This window comes from Scyliorhinus torazame, chromosome 1 (genome assembly GCF_047496885.1).
Source record: "Scyliorhinus torazame isolate Kashiwa2021f chromosome 1, sScyTor2.1, whole genome shotgun sequence".
Lineage (NCBI taxonomy): Eukaryota > Metazoa > Chordata > Chondrichthyes > Carcharhiniformes > Scyliorhinidae > Scyliorhinus > Scyliorhinus torazame.
Window position 1 is genome coordinate 16,362,390 of NC_092707.1, and position 14,793 is coordinate 16,377,182.

A 14,793-nucleotide genomic window follows, 5' to 3' on the forward strand; every position below is an offset into this window, starting at 1 on the left:
GCCCAGGATGTTGTGCCGACCATTTATCCTAATCTAAGATCAACCTAACCTACACCCCTTCAATTTGCTGCTGTCCATGCGCCTGTGTAAGAGTCGCTTAAATGTCCCTAATGACTCTGACTCCACCGCCTCTGCTGGCAGTGCATTCCACACACCCACCACTCTGTGTAAAGAACCTACCTCTGACATCTCCCCTATACCTTCCTCCAATCACCTTAAAATTATGTCCCCTTGTGACAGCCATTTCCACCCTGGGGCAAAGTCTCTGGCTATCCACTCCTCTCATCACCTTGTACACCTCTATCAAGTCACCTCTCTGCCTTCTTCGCTCCAGTGAGAAAAGCCCTAGCTCCCTCAACCTTTCCTCATAAGACATGCCCCCCCAGTCCAGGCAGTATCCTGGTAAATCTCCTCTGTACTCTCTCCAAAGCATCCACATCCTTCCTTTAATGAGGCGACCAGAACTGGACACAATATTCCAAGTGTGGTCTAACTAGAGTTTTATAAAGCGGCAGCAAAACCTCGCCGCTCTTAAACTCAATCCCCCTGTTAATGAAAGCCAACACACCATACGCCTTCTTAACAACCCTATCAACCTGGGTGGCAACTTTGAGGGATCTTTGTAAGTGGACCAAGATCCCTCTGTTCTCCACACTTCCAAGAATCCTGCCTTTAACCCTGTATTCAGCATTCAAATTCGACCTTCCAAAATCAATCACTTCACATTGATCAAGGTTGAACTCCATCTGCCACTTCTCAGCCCAGCATTCTGTCAATGTCCTGTTGTAACCCGCAGCAACTCTCAACACTATCTACAACTCCACCAACCTTCGTGTCATCAGTAAACTTACTAACCCATCCTGCCACTTCCTCATCCAAGTCATTTATAAAACCCACAAAGAGCAGAGGTCCCAGAACAGATCCTTGCTGGACACCACTGGTCACTGACCTCCAGGTGGAATACTTGCCATCCACTACCACTCGCTGTCTTCTTTCGGCCAGCCAATTCTGTATCCAGACAGCCAAATTTCCCTGTATCCCATGCCCCCTAACTTTCTGAATGAGCCTACCATGGGGAACCTTATCAAATGCCTCACTGAAATCCATATACACCACAACCACTGCCCGACCTTCATCCATGTGTCTCGTCACATCCTCAAATAATTCAATGAGGCCTGTGAGGCATGACCTGCCCCTCACAAAGCTATGCTGACTAGCTTTAATCAAACTACGTTTTTCTAAATAATCATATATCCTATCTCTCAGAATCCTTTCTAATATTTTGCTCACCACAGAAGTAAGACTGATGAGTCTGTAATTCCCAGGGATTTTCCCTATTCCCTTTCTTGAATAGGGGAACAAAATTCACCTCCCTCCAATCATCCGGTACTACTCCAGTGGAGTGAGGACACAAAGATCATCGCCAATGGCGCAGCATCTCCTCCCTCCGCTTCCCATAGTAACCGTAGGTATATCCCGTCAAGCCCAGGGGACTTATCCTGATGCTTTTCAAAATTTCCAGCACATCCTCCTTCTTAATATCAACAATCTTATTGTCTACCTTTAACCCCATTAGCTTGTCCATCACTACCCCCTTAGTGATGACAATCGTCTCATGGTCCTCACCTGTCACAGCCTCATTTCTATCAGTCACTGGCATGTTATTAGTGTCTTCCCCTTTGAAGACCGACCCAAAAAACCTGTCCAGTTCCGATTATTAAATCTCCCTTCTCATCCTCTAAAGGACCAATATTTACCGTAGCCACTCTTTTTTTTGTTTTATATATTTGTCAAAACTTTTACTATCTGTTTTTATATTCTGAGCAAGTTTACTCATAATCTATCTTGCTCTTCTTTATAGCTTTTTTGTAGCTTTCTGTTGCCCCCTAAAGGTTTCCCAATCCTCTCGTCTCCCACTAATCTTTGCCACTTTGTATGCCTTTTCCTTCAATTTGATACTCTCCCTTATTTCCTTAGATATCCATGGTCGATTTTCCCTTTCTACCGTCCTTCCTTTTTGTTGGTATAAACGTTTGCTGAGCACTGTGGAGGGTTCTCCACTTTTCCTCAATTGTTTCACCATAAAGTCTTTGCTCCCAGTCTTCTCTCATCCCATTGTAATCGCCTTTGTTTAAGCACAAAACACTAGTGTTTGAATTTACCTTCTCACCCTCCATCTGTATTTTAAATTCCACCATATTGTGATCGTTCCTTCCGAGAGAATCATTAATCAATCCTGTCTCATTACACAGGACCAGATCTAGGACCGCTTGTTCCCTCGTAGGTTCCATTACATACTGTTCTAGGAAACTTATCGCGGATACATTCCATAAAGTCCTCCTCAAGGTGGCCTTGACCGACCTGGTTAAACCATCGACATGTCGATTAAAATCCCCCAAGATAACTGCTGTACCATTTCTACATGCATCAGTTGAAAATGAAATTAAAATTGCTTGTCACAAGTAGGCTTCAAATGAAGTTACTGTGAAAAGCCCCTAGACGCCACATTCAAACGCCTGTTCGTGGAGGCTGGTACGGGAATTGAACTCGCGCTGCTGGCCTGCTTTAAAAGCCAGCTATTTAGCCCTGTGCTAAATTCTTTGTTTATTGCCCATCCCAACGCAATGTGGCCTATAGACTACTCCGATCAGACTTTTTCGCCTTACTATTCCCGATTTCCACCCAAAATGGTTTCAACCATATCCTCCATAGAACCGATGTCATCCCTCACCACTGCCCGAATGTCATCCTTAAATAACAGAGCTACGCCACCTCCTTTACGTTCCGAATAGTTTGATACGCTTGGATATTTAATTCCCAGTCGTGAACATTCTTTAACCATGTTTCAGTAATGGCCACTGAATCAGTCATTCACGAGATTAATAATAACAACCATCAACTGATTTACTTTATTCCGAATACTACGAGCATTCAGGTAAAGTACACTTATGTTGGCTTTTATACCTCCGTTTTGAATTTTAACACCTATATCAGTAACCTCTAAGTTATTTTTCCTTTTAACGTTTCTCCTAATTTTCCTTACTGTTGAACCCATATCTTCACGTAATAACCTGCTGCTTCGCTTTCCATTTATGTTTTTCCTTCCCATTTTATTCCGTTTAGTATTATTGGGCCTATTCACTGTGCTCTCCTCAGTCACTACCTTGTACTGTGGCCCTTTTTTGTTTTTAGCTATAGCTTCTCTGCCTTACACTTTCCCCCTTATTGCCTTCAGTCCCCGTTTTTACTTCCCTCCGTCTTCCTGCTGGTTCCCATCCCCGTCACATTAGTTTAAACTCTCCCCAACAGCACTAGCAAACATCCTCCCATGGATATTAGTTCCAGTCCTGCCCAGGTGCAGACCGTCCGGTTTGTAGTGGTCCCACCTCCCCCAGAACCAGTTCCAATGCCCCAGGAATTTGAATCCCTCCCTCTTGCACCATGCATTCATCCTACTATCCTGAGATTCCTACTGTGACTAGCTCTGGGCACTGGTAACAATCCTGAGATTACTACCTCAGAGGTCCTCCTTTTTAGTTTAACTCCTAACTCCCTGAATTCAGCTTGTAGGACCTCACCCCTTTTTTTTTTAAACCTTTATCGTGTGTGCCTATATGCACGACAGCTGGCTGTTCACCCTCCCCCTGCAGAATGTCCTGCAGCCGCTCGGAGACATCCTTGACCCTTGCACCAGGGAGGCAACATACCACCCTGGAGACTCGATTGCGTCCGCAGAACCGCCTGTCTAATCCCCTTACGATTGGGTCCCCGATCACTATAGCCCTATTCTACTGCCTGCCCTCCTGCGCAGCAGAGCCAGCCACGGTGCCATGAACCTGGCTGCTGCTGCCTTCCTCTGGTGAACCATCTCCCACATCAGTGTCCAAAACGGTATATCTGTTCTGCAGGGGACACCTGCACTGCCTTCCTACTCTTGCTCTGTCTTTTGGTCACCCATTTTCTATCTCCTTCAGTAATTTTCACCTGTATGTGACCAACTCAGCGAACATGCTATCGATGACGTCCTCAGCATCGCGGTTGCTCCAAAGTGAGTCAATTTTTCCACGTTCTCACTTTCCAGATAAAATTGAGTCAAAGCAGAGCCAAGCCAGAATTGTGAAAAATTGGAAGGCCAAATACAAGTCCAAGACAAAGAGATACCTGATCAAGTCAGAAACAGGCGGGTTACAAAACTATGCATCATACAGCACCAAGCTAACGGCAGAGAAAATCACCATCAGTCCACCAGGAGTCAGACTGTTAGCCACTTGATGTGTACTTCATTACATATTACTTACATTCTGAAAAGTTCCTCCTCATCTTCTTCCAATGTTTTTACCTCTTGTTCAGGAAGAGAAACTATTGGTTCAAAGTGGGGGTCGTGGTTGGAATCTTCAGTCACATTCTCTACAGAAGTGTCATGGTCTCCTATTTCCTGGGGAAAGACAAAAATATACAATGGAAACAAGTATTTTTCAAGCTATTGTAAAGTATTAAATGGTTGGTACATTAATTTTGTTGGTAATAAAAATAATTCCCCACTGGACAATTTAGGGGTACTTTCTCTGTTATATAGGATGATAAACAAATGTTGAAACTACACATTGTTACAGGACAGCGGTTATGAATATGATGTTTTATAAGACGGTTATGTTTTAAACCATCTCTTTAATTCCAGGTAAAATTGAGTAATGAAGAGCCATGTGATCCACGAGTTGTGCCCTCCTAGCCTGTGTGGCTTGGTTCTTCTGGATACCCAGGGCTGGTTAAATGCTATTGAATTGCACAGGTTTAACACGTGGAACCAAATGTAGAAGCATGGAATTCTTGTAATCACAAATGGTAGGTCCCAAAAATGTTGAACAGAAACAGAAAAAGGGATACTGGGAAACAACAGCAAGTGTGAGCAACAGGGAAAAAGTTGTTCGGGATTTCGTAGAAGGCCAAGGAAAACAGTGTTGATGGATTCTGGACATTACAACCCAGTGAAATGTGGAGGTGGACCAATTGGGCTGGAAATTAGCACATTTCGGTGAAGAGTGTGCTTAAACGCGACATGTAATTACCGATGGAATTAAAATATTGATACTGAATGTCTTTGCTGTAGTTTTACGGTATTAGTTGCCTCCAAAGTAATGATTAGTTGATGTTGCTTATAGTTTGTCTGTTAAAGTCTTAAAACTTAAAAGGAATTGCACAAGATTTCAAGTTGGTCACCAGGAATGCAAATTTGACTATCAGTCTGTACAGGGATCATAGCACAGTAGTAAATTTGGAACACAAATGAGCAAGAACACTCCACTAAATACTAGAAATGATTTCCAGCTAGTACCGTATACAAACACTAATTCTTAAACATAAAAATAAATTATATGCAGGCAAAACTTAAAACAAATTCTCCCTTTTTTGTTACTATTATACAGTTTTCTATCCTAGTTTTATTTTGGCCTCCAATACATCTCAGTTTTTAAATTCCAACTCATCCTCTGCTTTTCAAACTTCTCCAACGCCAAGGCTGTCACCTCTGATCTCTTGGCTGCAATCCTGATGGACAGGAGCAGGCACTTCAGGAAAGAACAAAATCATTAACACTTGCTGTCAAAGCTCACACTTGAAACGTGACCACTTGGGAGAGTTCCTGAAGGGTAAAACACACATGGCACCATGCCCCAGGAAAAAAAAAAAATCATCACCTTCAAAACAGGAAGTGGAAAACTGATTAGGAAAAAAAAAATCCAAACCATAACCGAAATTCAGTAACTAGCTAGTTGTGTTAAAATTTATATTGAGATGTAGTTTGAGAAAGAGATGTCAAATTCAATAATTTAAATATAGATTGTATGCATCAGATCTGCACTACTTTGTAATTTTGACCAGTTGTGATTTGCAGGTCAAAAGGTTCGGACTACTATTTTGAAATGCTGATCAGCCACTACAGGTTTTACAATACACAGCCATCAGGAAGGAAACAGAGGTCAGCTTAAATGACTGAACAGCATTTACGCATAACAAAACACTGGTTAAAGATGGCCTGAATGGGGGGAATTAGAAAGCACATGGAATGGCAGTTCCTCTCTAGTATGACACAATGGTTACCTTATATTAAATCTGCTGAGACACACAATCTTTCAGCCATTGGAAGGATTGGATAAGTTAGAAATTTTATTTTGTGGAGGGGAAAGAGAGTAATGTTTAGATGGAGAAATATCTACCAAGCAAACAACCTTTTAAAGAAAATTATCTATACACAGGGCCAACATTAAGCATATGCAATACAGGAACATCATGAAGGTAGAAAATCTGCCCCCCAAATGTATCATTACAGCGTACTCAAAACATTCCATGCGCTTAAACCCAAAACTCACAAGATGACTTTTAATGGAATACATTTTCAATTTGGATTTGTTTTATTGTCACGTGTACCGAGGTACAGTGAAAAGTATCGTTCTGCGTAGTCCAGACAGATGATTCCACACATGAGAAAAAACATAGGACATACATAAATACAATGTAAATACATAGACACAGGCATCAGTTGTGATACAGGCAATTCCCATTTGAGTTGCAGGACTCAAGTGGGGTTGCCAGTTTTTTTCTTTTTGTAGGTGTGTCCATGTATCAGATGGTTTCCCTTCAATGATCGAAACGCTTGCAGATCTAGGTCCCAAGTGGTCGAGATTCCAAGGCAAAGACAACTGAAACGGTGCATTTCATTCTGAAGTCTTACTTACACGATATAAATACAAATTATTTACATTGGGATCAGGCACGCCAACAGTTAAAACAGTTAAATTTGCCTTTCCTGCAAACATGACAATCAAACCATGAATTAAAAAATGTTTAATTTTAAAACTTTTTCAAAACAGTTACAAAAATGCTTTACAAATTGTAATGAGTACTCAGCAAGAAAAAAAAAGTACTCATGGTAAAGAGGCCCAAGTTCAAACCCGTCAATTTTTGTTTACAAAATGCCCATGTAGACAAGTCGAGCCAATCCATCATTGGGAGAAGCAAAAAAAAAATGCAAGTCAGCAGTCCTCAAAATGATGCAAAATAACATTACATAGAGTTAACATTACTGATTGATAACCTTTCATTCTTGGGAGTTTAGATGGATGAGGGAGTATCTTATTGAACCTTACAGAATACTGAGAGGCCTAGATTGAGTGGATGTGGACAGCAAAAAGAAAATGCTGGAAAATCTCAGCAGGTCTGGCAGCATCTATAGGGAGAGAAAAGAGCTAACGTTTCAAATCAAAGTCACCTGGACTCGAAACGTGAGCTCTTTTCTCTCCCTACAGATGCTGCCAGACCTGCTGAGATTTTCCAGCATTTTCGTTTCAGATTCCAGCATCTGTAGTAATTTGCTTTTATCCAGTGGATGTTTCCACTAATAGGAGAAACTAGAACCTAAGGCCACATCCTCAGACTGAAGGGACGATCCTTTAAAACTGAGATGAGGAGAAATTTCTTCAGCCAGAGGGTGGTGAATCTGTGGAACTCTTTGCTGTAGAAGGCGGTGGAGGCCAAATCACTGGGTGTCTTTAAGAGAGAAAGATTCTTGATTAATATGGGGATCAGGGGTTATGGGGAGAAGGCAGGAGAATGGGGATGAGAAAAATATCAGCCATGATTGAATGGTGGAGCTGGCCCCAATGGTTTGATTCTGCCCCTACGCCTTATTAGAACAGAACAATCTGTAATGTTAACCCTGTTCCAGATGCTGTGCGACCAGCTGAGCATTTCCACCACGTTTTGCTTTTATTTCAGATTTCCAGTATCCAAAGCATTTTGTTTGCCGTTTGCTCAAATTAGTAGGCACTAGTAGGTTCGAGGGGGAGGGGTGAAAAAGGAGCAAGGTGGGAAAATTAGACCTATCCTTCCTTGCTTACATGCAACAAAAAAAAAAACATCAGCTGCCTGGAATAAAATTCAAATTTTATAAGAGAAATGAAAAAAAAAAATCACTCATGAAAGTAATCTTACACCTGAATACAAAAGAATGGTCCACAGTGATCACATTTTAATCTCGTCAGTTAATCACACTAACTGGGTAGAACGATTTTATGCCAATTTTAAAAGACAATGTAATGTCTCAAAGAAGGTGGCGGTGTGTTTTTAATAAATATTTCCAGACGGAACGTTATTCCGACTGGCTATGGAGGATCACTATTTAAATCGAGGTCTTTCTTCCGCTTTGTATCGACCCTAATTTAACAGAACCGATGGTGGGGAGGGGGACAAAATCCCAATCACTTTGAGAAAACTATACGAGGCTGGAGGGAACAAGGGGCACATTTAAAAAAAAAAATAGCGACTCATCTCCATCTGGGGGCTATAGGCCACCGCTGGACCAGGGGGGTGAATTTTACCGCAGAAGGAGCGAAGTAAGGCCTCGAGGAAAACTAATAAGATGAGAAAACTTTACTTTAAGCGGGGGCACAATTTTAGTGTTCTCCATCTCCACCATTTAAATCCTCCAAACGTCGGTCCAAAAGACGGCAGCCTCCGCCTCTCTTATCTTAACGCACGTTTTCTGCCGGTGTGGAGTCAGGCCGCCGGCTCTGGCCGATCCATCCCCCTCCCCTACAAAAAACAGCCCAGGATCATCGCGACTTTCAACAGCTCAAATTTTAAAAACCCGTTAGATGTCAAACCCGACCAATATCAGCCCGGGCGGAAAGCAGGCACACTGAGCATCAACTCGGTGCCGATACTTACTCTCTCGTCTGCCATTTGGAGGGAGGATGGCTGCGGATTGCGGATGATAAACAACAAAAGCTCCGTCTCCCGTTCTACTTTCGCGCTTGATTTTTTACCCACCTTACCTCAGTCCAATATGGCCTCCCTAGCAACCAGGGGGCGGCCGGCCGGGCAGCCGCCCTTCCCCCATATAGCCTCGCTTCTCTTCAGCACGCGCAACATAAAATCGACATGGTTATCTTTTAAGCAACCGACCGTCAGAGATTATTGGGGATTTAAATTATTTTTCAAATAAAAAAGATTTTAAAAGAAACGGCTTGGCCGGGCGGGCCACTCCCACAATGCCGCGCGCCGCAGCTTCCTGGGATTGACCTTCACAAAATGGCGGTGCTTGGCAAGTGTGCTCCGCTCAATCCTTAGAGAATCAATTAATGTAAGTAAACCTCTCATAAATCAGCAAGTTTTTTTTTTGGGGTGGGTCGTTTGTTTTTCTGAAATTCATATTAATATATGCTCAATCATGCAAAGTACAATTCCAAGAGTTCGATCCCTTTGTAGCACACGATGATCCCAGGACAGATTTCCAGTCCCCTCCACAATATGATATCTTCAGGTGTCCAGCAGTTAATTTTTCTGAGTGAAATGTGTTCCTCGTTGTTCTCTCGCGTTCAAAGCGCAAACGCCGCTTTTTTTTTCATGTCCCTCACGAGTCTCCTGCTTGAAACGCTGCCTTTGATGATCTGCACTTCTCGTTCTCGTTGCTTCTTTCGCTTTTGAAACGGGATTTTAATTCGTTTTCTTTCCCTCCCAGGAAGAATGCCAGCGATATGTTTACACGGTGAATATAACCATATTCTTGGACGACTTTTCTGCGCAGGGCACCTGAAATAGTTTGAAGCCAGTTGCCCAACGATAGAGTCGACAGAAGGAGGCCATTTATCTCTCATCGTTAGCTCTCAAAAGAATTCGGCTAACCCCACTCCCCCACCCTCCTGAATCATGTCTCTAACTTGTTTTTTAAACCTTCAGTTGCGTTTTCAATTCCTTTTTGCAAGCCACAATTGAATTTTCTTCCACTGCCCTATCAAGCTGTGCGTTCCTGGTCCCAACCAATTGCTGAGTAAAATAAATGTTTTCTCCAGTTGTCTTTGGTTCTTTCATCTAAAATCAGTACTCTTTGATTTTCAATGTCTCTGCCAAAGAGAACAGCTTCTTGATCTACTCTGCCTGGACATAGAATTTACAGTGCAGGAGGAGGCCATTTGGCCAATAGAGTTTGTGCCGGCCCTTGGAAAGAGCACCGTACTTAAGCCCACATCTCCACCCTATCCTAGATACCCCACCTATCCTTTTGGACACCTTTGGATTGTGTGAGGAAGGCGGAGCATCCGGAGGAAACCCATGTGGATACCGGGAGAGCGTTGAAACGCCACACTGTCACCCGAGGCCGGAATTGAACCCAGGGCCCTGAAACTGTGAGGCAGCAGTGCTAACGACCGTGCAGTCCACAAGTTAGACTGCTCATGATTTTGAACACCACTATCATTATGCAGCATACTGGATAGCACAGTTGCTTCACAGCTCCAGGGTCCCAGATTAGATTCCTGGCTTGGGTCGCTGTCTGTGCGGAATCTGCACGTTCTCCCATGTCTGTGTGGGTTTCCTCCGGTGCTCCGGTTTCCTCCCACAGTCCAAAGATGTTCAGGGTTGGGTGGATTGGCCATGCTATATTACCCTTGGGTTAGGTTGGGTTACGGGGATAGGGTGGAGTTGTGGGCTTAAGTGGGGTGCTCTTTCCAAGAGCCGGTGCAGACTCGATGGGCCGAATGGCCTCCTTCTGCACTGTAAATTCTCTGATTCTCCCTTCTCTAAGGAAAGCATCACCAGTTTCTCCAATCTATTCTCATCCTGATGTCCCTCAAACTTGGGTGGGATTTTTTTCTGCATTCCCAAAGCTTCTCTGCTTCCTTGCCTTGAACAGAGACCTGAACAATTATCATCTATCCTTCTTTGCCTGGCTGAACTGGTTCTCTCATTGAACAATTTATCTGATAACTTGTCTCACCTCCTTCAAATAAAATGTGTTCCTTTGGATACCCTTATGGGTCCTTGTTATGCCTGTCTTTTTCAGAGGTATGTGGAATATTCCTTAGCCCAGTCTTACTCCAGTCCCCTCCAACAACACTTTTTCCAGTGTATCGATTACCGTATTGGTATCTCTTCCTGTTCTTATCCAGAACTAAATAAAACAATCTATTTTACTTCCAATTTCCACCCTTCTCTCACCTTCATAATAATAATCTTTATTGTCACAAGTAGGCTGACAACGCTACAATGAAGTTACTGTGAAAAGCCCCTAGTCGCCACATTCCGGCACCTGTTCGGGTACACCGGGGGGGGGAGAATTCAGAATGCCCAAATTACCTAACAGCACTTCTTTCGGGACTTGTGGGAGGAAACCGGAGCACCCGGAGGAAACCCACGCAGACACTGGGAGAATGTGCAGACTCGCATGGTCTCCGACAGTTCCCTTCCCTGACTTCTCTGTCTCTATTTCTAAGAATAGATTGTCTCCTAATATTCATCACAAGCCCACCTCAACTGCACTTGCTAACCCAGTTCTGCCTTCAACCCTTGTCCTCCCTGGACCACTATAGAACATTACAGCGCAGTACAGGCCCTTCGGCCCTCGATGTTGCGCCGACCTGTGAAACCACTCTAAGGCCCATCTACACTATTCCCTTATCGTCCATATTTCTATCCAATGACCATTTGAATACCCTTAGTGTTGGCGAGTCCGCTACTGTTGCAGGCAGGGCATTCCACACCCTTACTACTCTCTGAGTAAAGAACCTACCTCTGACATCTGTCATATCTATCTCCCCTCAATTTAAAGCTATGTCCCCTCGTGCTAGACATCACCATCTGAGGAAAAAGGCTCTCACTGTCCACCCTATCCAATCCTCTGATCATCATGTATGCCTCAATTAAGTCACCTCTTAACCTTCTCTCTAACGAAACCAGCCTCAAGTCCCTCAGCCTTTCCTCATAAGATCTTCCGTCCATACCAGGCAACATTCTGGTAAATCTCCTCTGCACCCTTTCCAATGCTTCCACATTATATAATGCGGCGACCAGAATTGCACGCAATACTCCAAATGCGGCCGCACCAGAGTTTTGTACAGCTGCAACATGACCTCATGGCTTCGAAACTCAATCCCTCTACCAATAAAAGCTAACACACCGTACGCCTTCTTAACAACCCTCTCAACCTGAGTGGCAACTTTCAGGGATCTATGGACATGGACACCGAGATCTCTCTGCTCATCCACACTGCCAAGAATCTTACCATTAGCCCAGTACTCTTGTCTTCCTGTTATTCCTTCCAAAATGAATCACCTCACACTTTTCTGCATTAAACTCCATTTGCCACCTCTCAGCCCAGCACTGCAGCTTATCTATGTCCCTCTGTAACTTGTAACATCCTTCCGCACTGTCCACAACGCCACCGACTTTAGTGTCATCTGCAAATTTACTCACCCATCCTTCTACGCCCTCCAGGTCATTTATAAAAATGACAAACAGCAGTGGCCCCAAAACAGATCCTTGTGGTACACCACTAGTAACTGGACTCCAGTCTGAACACTTCCCATCAACCACCACCGTTTGTCTTCTTCCAGCGAGGCAATTTCTGATCCAAACTGCTAAATCTCCCTGAATCCCAATCTCCGTATTTTCTGCAGTAGCCTACCGTGGGGAACCTTATCAAACGCTTTACTGAAATCCATATACACCACATCAACTGCTTTACCCTCATCCACCTGTTTGGTCACCTTCTCAAAGAACTCAATAAGGTTTGTGAGGCACGACCTACCCTTCACGAAACCGTGTTGACTATCTCTAATCAAATTATTCCTTTCCAGATGATTATACACCCTATCTCTTATAAAACTTTCCAAGATTTTGCCCACAACAGAAGTAAGGCTCACTGGTCTATAGTTGCCGGGGTTGTCTCGACTCCCCTTCTTGAATAAGGGGACAACATTTGCTATCCTCCATTCTTCTGGCACTATTCCTGAGACAAAGATGACTTAAAGATCAAAGCCATAGGCTCAGCAATCTCCCCCCTAGCTTCCCAGAGAATCCTAGGATAAATCCCATCCGGCCCAGGGGACTTATCTATTTTCACCCTTTCCAGAATTGTTAACACCTCCTCCTTATGAACCTCAAGACCTTCTAGTCTAGTAGCCTGAATCTCCGTATTCTCCTTGACAACATTGTCTTTTTCCTGTGTGAATACTGATGAAAAATATTCATTTAACACCTCTCCTATCTCCTCGGACTCCAAGCACAACTTCCCACTACTGTCCTTGACTGGCCCTACTCTTACCCTCGTCATTCTTTTATTCCTGACATATCTATAGAAAGCTTTAGGGTTATCCTTGATCCTACCTGCCAAAGACTTCTCATGTCCCCTCCTGGCTCTTCGTAGCTCTCTCTTTAGGTCCCTCCTAGCTAATTTGTAACTCTCGAGCGCCCTTACTGAACCTTCATGTCTCATCTTTACATAAGCCTCCTTCTTCCTCTTGACAAGTGTTTCGACTGCCTTAGTAAACCACGGTTCCCTTGCTCGACCGCTTCCTCCCTGCCTGACAGGTACATACTTATCAAGGACACGCAGTAGCTGTTCCTTGAACAAGCTCCACATTTCCATTGTGCCCATCCCCTGCAGTTTTCCTCTCCATCTGATGCATCCTAAGTCTTACCTCATCGCATCATAATTGCCTTTCCCCCAGATATAACTCTTGCCCTGCGGTATATACCTATCCCTTTCCATCCCTAAAATAAACGTAATCGAATTGTGGTCACTATCACCAAAGTGCTCACCTACCTCCAAATCTATCTACGTACTGTGTCAGGAAACCCTCCTGCACACATTGGACAAAAACGGACCCATCTAAAGTACTCGAACTATAGCGTTTCCAGTCAATATTTGGAAAGTTAAAGTCCCCCATAACAACTACCCTGTTGCTTTCGCTCCTATCCAGAATCATCTTTGCAATCCTTTCCTCTACATCATGGAACTTTTCGGAGGCCTATAGAAAACCCCTAACAGGGTGACCTCTCCTTTCCTGTTTCTAACCTCAGCCCATACTACCTCAATCGACGAGTCCTCATCAAACGTCCTTTCTGCCACCGTAATACTGTCCTTGACTAACAATGCCACCCCTCCCCCTCTTTTACCACTTTCCCTGAGCTTACTGAAATATCTAAACCCCGGCACCTGCAACAACCATTCCTGTCCCTGCTCTATCCATGTCTCAGAAATGGCCACAACATCGATGTCCTAGGTACCAACCCATGCCGCAAGTCACCCACCTTATTCCGGATGCTCCTGGCATTGAAGAAGACACACTTTAAACCACTTTCCTGCCTGCCGGTACACTCCTGCAACTTTAAAACCTTACTCATGACCTCACTACTCTCAACCTCCTGTATACTGGAGCTACAATTCAGGTTCCCAAGCCCCTGCTGAACTAGTTTAAACCCTCCCGAAGAGCATTAGCAAATTTCCCCCCCCAGGATATTGGTACCCCTCTGGTCCAGGTGTAGACCATCCCGTTTGTAGAGGTCCCACCGGCCCCAGAATGAGCCCCAATTATCCAGAAATCTGAAACCCTCCGTCCTGCACCATCCCTGTAGCCACACGTTCAACTCCTCTCTTTCCCTATTCCTCGTCTCGCTATCATGCGACACGGGTAACAACCCAGAGATAATAACTCTGTTTGTCCTAGATCTAAGTTTCCACCCTAGCTCCCTGAATTCCTGCCTTACATCCCTATCCGTTTTCCTACCTATGTGGGCCACGACTTGGAGCTGCTCCCCCTCCCCTTAAGGATCCCGAAAACACGATCTAAGACATCACGCACCCTGGCACCTGGGAGGCAACACTCCAACCGCGAGTCTCTCTCGTTCCCACAGAATCTCCTATCTATCCCCCTAACTATGGAGTCTCCAATGACTAATGCTCTACTCCTCTCCCCTCTTCCCTTCTGAGCAACAGGGACAGACTCTGTGTCAGAGACCTGC

The 14,793-nt window shown here is 44.1% G+C and overlaps 2 protein-coding genes across 4 annotated transcripts in view; one reads left to right on the plus strand and one right to left on the minus strand.

The window, feature by feature from the left end:
- Positions 1–8,882, minus strand: part of ranbp1 (RAN binding protein 1) — a 34,037-nt gene extending 25,155 nt beyond the window's left edge. The window contains exons 1-2 of one of the 2 annotated variants that reach the window (XM_072470488.1): positions 8,722–8,882; positions 4,299–4,435 (exon numbers count right to left, since the gene is read on the minus strand). In XM_072470488.1, coding sequence (XP_072326589.1) covers positions 4,299–4,435; positions 8,722–8,736 — 152 coding nt within the window. In that variant the 5' untranslated portion in view covers positions 8,737–8,882. Of the gene's footprint in view, positions 1–4,298; positions 4,436–8,428; positions 8,548–8,721 lie in introns of those variants that run through there. The other variant, XM_072470392.1, reaches the window with a different exon arrangement.
- A 116-nt stretch (positions 8,883–8,998) lies between these two features.
- Positions 8,999–14,793, plus strand: part of trmt2a (tRNA methyltransferase 2 homolog A) — a 41,039-nt gene continuing 35,244 nt past the window's right edge. Inside the window, exons 1-2 of one of the 2 annotated variants that reach the window (XM_072470220.1) lie at positions 9,075–9,136; positions 9,515–9,541. In XM_072470220.1, the coding sequence (XP_072326321.1) occupies positions 9,520–9,541 (22 nt within the window). In that variant the 5' untranslated portion in view covers positions 9,075–9,136; positions 9,515–9,519. Of the gene's footprint in view, positions 9,137–9,514; positions 9,542–14,793 lie in introns of both variants that reach the window. The other variant, XM_072470260.1, reaches the window with a different exon arrangement.